General features: G+C 42.1%; 1 protein-coding gene across 1 annotated transcript in view; it reads right to left on the bottom strand.

Moving 5' to 3' along the window:
- Nucleotides 1–549: 549 nt before the first annotated feature.
- Nucleotides 550–9,037, bottom strand: part of PANX1 (pannexin 1) — a 75,334-nt gene continuing 66,846 nt past the window's right edge. The window contains exon 5 of the mRNA XM_030199350.1: nt 550–864. Coding sequence (XP_030055210.1) covers nt 785–864 — 80 coding nt within the window. The 3' untranslated portion in view covers nt 550–784. The remainder of the gene's footprint in view (nt 865–9,037) is intronic.

The raw sequence follows: 9,037 nt of genomic DNA, 5'->3' as shown, positions 1-9,037 counted from the left end.
AGGTTTGGATGGTTTACGAAGTCCATAGACCATTATTAAAATGGACTTTGGGGAAAATCCACTGCTTATTTCTACAATAAGCAGCATGCTGGGCTTGATGGACCCTTGGTCTGTCCCAGTAAGGCAATACTTATGTCAACCAAAGGGGAAGTCAAAAGCATTGGCTCACTATTGGGATCGTTTGTGTTAGGAGTGGAGTAGAGCAGGGTCTACTACTATTTATCATTTCTATAGCGCTACTAGACGTACGCAGCGCTGTACTCTTGAACATGAAGAGACAGTCCCTGCTCGACAGAGCTTACAATCTAGTTAGCTGCATACCAGAAACCTTGGAGTGGCTCATCTCCAGCAAAAACAAAGGTATTTGAAAACCTTAAAAACAAAAACACAAAACCTCCACATTAAACAAAACAACTTAAAAAAGTACATGCAGAAGTACCTTCTATGAAAGGATTCAGTGCATTAAGTTTTGTGATGACTGAGCTGTTCAGCTTCACAGTTAACTGAGATGTAAAAGGGAAAGAAAAAAAAAAAAGAATAATTTTTTTAAAAACAGCTTAGTTTTCACCACTTTCAGGATACAAATAAATAAAAATCAAGTCAACTGCAGTTCCAAATATTCATGGATCTTTAAACCATTCAGACATCTCCACTTTTGAAGTCACTCCGACTTATTCAGTTAGTCTAGTTTATAGGACCATATGTTCAGTGACCACAACTGAAAGGAGTGCATCCCGCACCTTCTGGTGAATGTGAGTTTAACACTCACAAAAACTGTGGTCCATTAGCAAGAAGAATCTAACAGTCTCTGGCGAACTTTTTTATCTTCTTGGCTTGTTTTTTTGTCATCACCAGAAGACAGGTCTGTCAAAGAAACAGAAAGGAAGATAAATTATAGCAAACTGCACTACAGAAATTTTCTCCATTACACAAGTAGCAGAAGGAACAATAAGCAGAAAATGTTCAAGGCAATTTGTTACTATGAAAGCTACTAATGAAGTATATGAACCTTTGAAATACACTGCCCTCTCCTCCCCTCAAAAAAATACCAATTTGGTAAATCATCTTAACTCTGGGACCCTTTTACTAAGCGTCAGTAAGCCCAACGCGAGCTCTGCGCATATCCAGCAGATAGAAGCGACAGGTCTTGGCTCTCTCTTTAACATCAGCAAAATTCACCCTTTCCTCTCTGAGCACACCACCCGTACTCTCGTCCATGCTCTCATTACCTCTCGCCTTGACTACTGCAACCTACTCCTTACTGGCCTCCCACTTAGCCATCTATCCCCCCTTCAATCTGTTCAGAACTCTGCTGCACGTCTTATATTCCGCCTGAACCGATATACTCATATCACCCCTCTTCTCAGGTCACTTCACTGGCTTCCAATCAGATACCGCATACAGTTCAAGCTTCTCCTTCTTACCTACAAATGCACTCAGTCTGCAGCCCCTCATTACCTCTTTACCCTCATTTCCCCTTACGTTCCCGCCCATAACCTCCGCTCACAGGACAAATCCCTCCTCTCAGTACCTTTCTCCACCACCGCCAACTCCAGGCTCCGCTCATTCTGCCTCGCCTCACTCTATGCTTGGAATCAACTTCCTGAGCCCTTACGCCAAGCCCCCTCCCTACCCATCTTCAAATCCTTGCTCAAAGCCCACCTCTTCAATGTTGCTTTCAGCACCTAACCTTTATACCTTTCAGGAAATCTAGACTGCCCCTATTTGACTGACTGTACATTTGTCCTTTAGATTGTAAGCTCCTTTGAGCAGGGACTGTCCTATGTTAAATTGTACATCGCTGCGTAACCCTAGTAGCGCTTTAGAAATGTCAAGTAGTAGTAGTAGTAAACAGAAAGTACCACGGGGCTACTGCAACAGCCCGGCGGTACTTCCCACCCCTAGCGTGCCGTCATATCCAGCACTACAAAAATATACTTAGTTTTAGCACCGGAGTGTACCCAGCGGTAATGGGCTACTGCTGGGTTAGCACTGGAGCCCTTATTGCCACCTCAATGGGTGGAGGTAAGGGCACCCCTGAAATGCAGGAAAGCGATTTCCCTTTTACCCACTGCGCTAAGAGGTGACCTTGGCGAACGATAAAAACACGTGCCAATGCCAGCACGGGCCCTCTGTACTTAAAAAGAAATAAGGACCATTCCAGAAGTAAGGATGTGCATTTGTCCGAAATGACATGGGATATGCCAACATCTAATAAAGAACAAATTAAGGGATAGAGAGATTGGTAATCAAAATCCACAGAAATCACTTCTCTTCTACTTTGGGGCAAGCACCGACTAGATTCAAAACACTGGAGAAAATAGACCTCAGATATCAAAAGAACGTCTCACAAAAAAACAACCCACAGCTGAAAACATGTAGGCTGACATTCAATCATACATCAAAAAGACTCAAATTAAAGTCAGTAACAGTTGAGTCTTCCATGAGTCCAGTCATTTAGAACATTTTCTCAACAGGAAATCAAAGCAGCAGGCTTAGTAGCAATGAAAAGGAATATCTCCCATGTTGTTTTTAACATAAAATAACACAACCTCCCCACCCCCCAAATTAATTTTTTTACGATTGCCAATAGGGTGCACTTTTTGCACTTCAAGTTCAATTTATTTGATATACTGCAAATTTTCAAGGAGAAATCTAGATGTTTACAATAAGTAAACTAAATGGGGAAGGGGAAATAAGAACAGAAAAGTCATAAAACAACATAGAACACAAGAGGGTAATGGGAAGATTACATGTCAACCAACAGGAACGATGGAGAAAAAGGAAGAAACATGCCTGAGATTAAGACTTAAGGGAAAGGGAAAGCTACTGACAATACTGATCCCGAAATGAAACATTTTTAAAACCCAAATGAAACAAAATCCCACACAAGATATGGGAAACTAAGCAAAATGAAGATTTTTGGTCTGCAAATCCCTAGCCAGAAGCAGCATAAAAGCCATCTCTTAATTAAATTTTGTAAGCTTGCAACCAGAAAGGGAGTGGGTGCTGTCCGATCATCCCCTGACATTTCGTATTGCTTCTGATAAATCATTTTCATATCATAAGAATTCCTTTTATTGCTGAAGATGTTTTGGTGACTTGCTGTTCTTTTGAGAGTGACCATCACGTTTGCCTTCATTATTCCAACTCATTTTCTAACCTTTGGTTATGTATAGACTTCAGCGTTCTATTAATTTTTGAAGACATTCTATTCTATTCCAATTCTTCTATACCGCTTTTATGTATGTTCAAAATGGTTTACAGTAAGATTTAATACCCTACATGAGAAAGCAGTGCGTGAAATATTACCCATATCGGAACCCTGTTGCTATGGACTTTGACTTCTTTAAAATTCTTCATGATAAATATATTTTTTTAAAGACTCTATGTTGAAGTATACCACAAGTATATAGTCTGAGTGCAATAATTATATTATGTGGAGATTAATGCCAATGACCTATTCAGACTGTGGAAGCCTTCCACATTTGATATGACCACTACTTTAAAAACATTATTTAATTCATTCTTAAATGTTGAGGAAATATACGAAGGACTCTTGTTCAGCTGTGAGGCTCTCTCTTTTTGGATAGTTTGTTATTCCAGTGCAGGCAATACCTTAAAGGAAATGTCAACACTACTCTCAGAAATCATTTTTTCTACTAGGACATTTGTAAAAAGTTTGTTAACAGAAAGTGCCGACCTTTAATGTAAGTCAATCCCCCCCAACTCTCTTTTTGTCATCATCATCTTAAGAAACCACTGCATCAGGAATGCAATGATAGCAGAAATTGAAACAGGTCTTGGCATTCCCAATATATAAAAAAAAAATGAAAGAAAAAATGGAGGGTCTGCTAGCAACAAAACAGTACAGAAGTCCTTTGAAATGGAACCTTTACCACATGCATATGATTGGGTGGGGGAGGCTGTAATACTATAAAGCTTTTTCTGTGGGTAAAAGCCTGTGTTGCATGCAGAAAGGCTTTTATAAAATTGTACAGCTGCACATGCATGCAAGAAGTATGCACACGGAAAATGAATGCTTATTTTTATGCTGCGTGCGCATTCCCTGAGACAGTCTGGACACAGGTGAAGCTGTGTAGGGGTATTTCCCTGTGATCTAGCCTGAGCTGGTCTTGGCCTATACAAGCCTATGACATTTTGGTACAATAAGATGGCTGCTGCAACCCTCTGACCTGCACATTTCTGTGTCAGCAAGATCCAGCTTCAGCTTGTGGAAAATCACTGACAGGCTTGCTGAAGCCAAGGACATTCTGTGTTCCAACCATCCCCCTTCTATCTCTGAGACGCTGGGAAGGTTGTCATACTCATGGCACCAGAAGTTACCATCTCCAAGGTCACAATACAAAGAACTCTTCTTGCCCATGCACTGGACTGCACGAGAGGCTAATTGGTCCAGGCTATCACCCGACAGAGAGGTCTGGAAAAACGCAGGGAGAGGGGGAGAAGGAGTTAGTCAGGGACCCTCGGAGGAGGAGTACCTGTGAAGGACCTAAGAAATCCAGCAAGGCTTGGGGTGAGCTAGAGACTGTATGATACCAACCTTGTGACCTGCATAACTGGTGCAAATACCTGTAGCAGAGATTTGGGCTCTGATAACCAACGGAGAGATGGGAACCTGCTTGTTTGCTGAGAAAGACCTGCACTACATAAGACACAGACAGCTAAGATAGCGTCTGGGGAGATTCTGCTCTGGTCTTATCTGAAGCCGTCATCAGGACAGCGTGGTAAGATCACAGTGATATATTTCCTGGTCTGGGGTTAGGCAGTGGTTTTATCTAAGTACGACTGGTTTATGTCAGCTCTTGGTCAGGGAAAACTGCTAATGTGTATTTTGCATAAGATGTGATAAGGTTTCATAAGGATCATTAGGATATCATTTGTACTGTTCTAATCATTACTGTACGTAGTCTCAGGATAATCAGAGTGTAGTTAGACAATATATTTTGTTAGTGTTCATATCAGTAAGAGATATTATATTGCATATAAGCTATTGCAGTCTATTTTTCTACCTGTAATAAAATATAATAATTATCACCTGTGACGTGACTTTGGTTCTTTGGCGAAGAACAAAACACTGGCAGGGTGCCAGCAACAAGGTTCCTTTATAATATCCCCTAGACTGAGCGGGAACCTTGTAATAAGTATTATCAGGGAATAATTATTGCCCTAATTACTTATTTTCATCCTACAGACGTACACACAACAGATATAAGGTGCCTAAAAATTTTATGCAGTAAATATTTCCACCTAAGTGTATTCTATAAGCGGCACATAGATTTAGGCGTGGTATACAGAATACGCTTAGTTGATATATCCCAGTGCTTAAAATTACGCGTTGCCATTTACAATGAAAATATGGTGTAAATCCCTGCACGTACATTTGCACACACCGGGCCATATTCTATAACCATGTGCATAAATTTTAGAATGCCCACAAAGCACCCATTTCCCTTCCAAAGCCACGTCCCTTTTCAACTGCGCACATTAGAATTTAGGCGCAGTTCATTACAGAATATACATAAGCGAGTTGTGTGTGTAAATTCTAATTATTGCCAATTAGTGCTCATTATTGCTTAAGTGCCATTATCAACGCTGATTAACTTGTTAAGCCAATTAATTTACGCATATTGTTATAGAATACGCCTGAATGTTGGCATGGATCTCTAGGAACCCTATATAGAATCCGGCTGAATTTATATAAAGCATGCATGTTCACACAAAGGACATGCACAAATTTATAATTTTTGTGAAGAAAGTGTAATAATTGTGTCAGCATTTCTGTACAATTGGGGTTTAATCCGGAAGCCTAAAGGTATGTAGACAATTATGTTGCTTTACAAAATGGTCTTAAATTAAAAGTCCAGGCAAAATGCAAACAATGAATTCAAGAAAAACCTGAACATATAAATCCTTAGCAGAGAACTATATATTTTTTGGACCATCATACTCAAAGCTGTTTCAGGAAAAGTCGAAAATGTGCTTCTAGATATAATCATCGGTTCATTAATAATTCATGAATGTGCACCTAACAACTCAAAATTGATTTGGATCATTATTGGGCTCATTTTCGAAAGAGAAGGGCGCTCATCTTTCGACACAAATCGGGAGATGGGCATCCTTCTCCCGGGGTCGCCCAAATCGGCATAATCGAAAGCCGATTTTGGGTGCCCTCAACTGCTTTCCATCGCGGGGACGACCAAAGTTCCCGGAGGGGGAGGGGGGGTCGGAAGCGTAGTGAAGGCGGGACTGGGGTGTGCTTAACACATGGGTGTCCTCGGCCCATAATGGAAAAAAGAAGGGCGCCCCTGACAAGCACTTGGCCGACTTTACTTGGTCCATTTTTTCTTATGACCAAGCCTCAAAAAGGTGCCCGAACTGACCAGATGATCAACTCCCCTTACTCCCCAGTGGTCACTAACCTCCTCCCACCTAAAAAAAATTTTTTTAAAATATTTTTTCCAGCCTCTATGCCAGCCTCAAATGTCATACCCAGCTCCATGACAGCAGTATGCAGGTCCCTGGAGCAGTTTTAGTGGGTACTGCAGTGCACTTCAGGCAGGCGGACCCAGGCCCATCCCCCCCACCTGTTAAACTTGGGGTGGTAAATGTGAGCCCTCCAAAACCCACTGTACCCACATCTAGGTGCCCCCCTTCATCCCTAAGGGCTATGGTAGTGATCTACAATTGTGGGGAGTGGGTTTTTGGGGGGGGTTGGGGGGGGCTCAACACACAAGGTAAGGGAGCTATGCACCTGGAAGCAATTTATGAATGCTGGCTCCTCCCTCGACCAAAGGGCTTGCATTTGGTCATTTCTGAGATGGGCGTCCTCGGTTTCCATTATCGCCGAAAATCGGGGACGACCATCTCTAAGGTCGACCTAAATGTTGAGATTTGGGTGTCCCCGACTGTATTATCGAAACGAAAGATGGATGCCCATCTTGTTTCGATAATACGGGTTTCCCCGCCCCTTCGCCGGGACGTCCTGCGAGGACGCCCTCAGGAAAACTTGGGCGCCCCGTTTGATTATGCCTCTCCATGCTCCCTGATACAGAGCCAATGATCATTCGAAACATGATCATGTCAGTGATGCTAGCAAGTGCCTATGGTCACCTGAACAACAACTGAATTTTTTGATATATGTTTTCTGAGTTGCCTTTGTAACAGTCACCCTAGTATAAAATTACTTCCAAAATATACTATTTGCCAGCATTACTTTTGCAGTGCCTGGCTTTAATTTTGTTCTGAAATGTCACAATAGAATTACTACCTAAGGGATCCTTTTACTAAGCTGCGCAAAAGGGGGCCTGTGCAGGCGTCAACGCGTGTTTTAGACACGCACTGAGGCCCCCTTTTACTGCAGTGGGTAAAAGGCTGGCACATAGAGCTCTCTGGACTCGCTAAACTAAAAGCATCAGTTCCCAAAAACAACACGGAAAAATGTTGGTCATGTAATAAAGATAAAGGAACTCTTAAACATATTATCTACTCCTGTACTTTCATACAGGAATATTGGAGATCAATATGGAACACCATCCTGCTTATAATCGAACGAGAAAAATGCCCAAGTTCCGACCTAAAGCGGGAGATGGACGTTTATCTCACAAAAACGAATAACACGGTATAATCGAAAGCCGAACTTGGACGTTTTCAACTGCACTTCATCGCGGAACCGTACAAAGTTGACGGGGGTGTGTCGAAGGCATGGTGAAGGTGGGACTGGGGCATGGTTATCACCCGAACAGAGATGGGCGCCTTTCGCCGATAATGGAAAAAAAGTATGCGTTTGTAGCTAGAATTTAGGGCACTTTTCCTGGACCCTGTTTTTTCACGAATAAGGCCCCAAAAAGTGCTCTAAATGACCAGATGACCATCGGAGGGAATCGGGGATGACCTCCCCTGACTCCCCCAGTGGTCACTAACCCCCTCCCACCACAAAAAAATGATGTTTCATACCTCAGTGGACTTCAGGCAGGTGGACCCAGGCCCATCCCCCCCTACCTGTTACAATTGTGCTGTTTAATGCTTATTGGACGTCCAACCCCCCCCAAACCCACTGTACCCACATGTAGGTGCCCCCCTCCACCCCTTAGGGCTATAATAATGGTGTAGACTTGTGGGCAGTGGGTTTTGAGGGGGATTTGGGGGGCTCAACACACAAGGGAAGGGTGCTATGCACCTGGGAGCTCTTTTACCTTTTTTTTTTGTTTTTGTAAAAGTGCCCCCTAGGGTGCCCGGTTGGTGTCCTGGCATGTGAGGGGGACCAGTGCACTACGACTCCTGGCCCCGCTCACAAACAAATGCCTTGGATTTATTCGTTTTTGAGCTGGGCGCTTTCATTTTCCATTGTCACTGAAAAGCAAAAACGCCCAGCTCACAAATTGTCGAATAAAACATGGACGTCTATTTTTTTCGAAAATACGGTTCGGTCTGCCCCTTCACGGACCCGTTCTCGGAGATAAACGCCCATGGAGATAGACGCTTTCGTCCGATTATGCCCCTCCATATCATCTACATTGAAGATCCCGGGGTCCTTTTCATATGAAATAGCCATATTAGGATCATTAGCTGTACTTTGCCCACTAGATAAATATCAATCACAACTTTTGGATATACTTCTCCATACGGCCTTAAGAATACTTTTCTTCTGCTGGAAAGACTTATCCAAGGCAACCTACTTAACATGGTGGAACTTAGTATGCATACTTGCCAAATATGAATATGCAGAGGCTGAGAAGTATAATTCAATGACTAAATACAGGAAAATATGGACTCCCCTTCAAGATCAAATATTTAGTACTCTTGTGTAGATATGTACTCTTAACTGTTTTCACGATATGACTACCTACCCATCGTTACTAATCCGTAATCATAATAATTGATATTTTTATCTTGTATCAGATGTGTATATTGTTTGATGCTCAGTTTATTGTTCATATTTGTATACTGGCTAACATTTTAGCCATTTGTGTTTTGTTTCATTGATAAAATCAAATAAAAAATATTGGAGCTAAAA

Source organism: Microcaecilia unicolor, chromosome 4 (assembly GCF_901765095.1).
Source record: "Microcaecilia unicolor chromosome 4, aMicUni1.1, whole genome shotgun sequence".
Classification (NCBI taxonomy): Eukaryota; Metazoa; Chordata; class Amphibia; order Gymnophiona; family Siphonopidae; genus Microcaecilia; species Microcaecilia unicolor.
The sequence above is the reverse complement of the archived record's forward strand: the minus strand, read 5'-3'. Positions and strand labels throughout refer to the sequence as shown.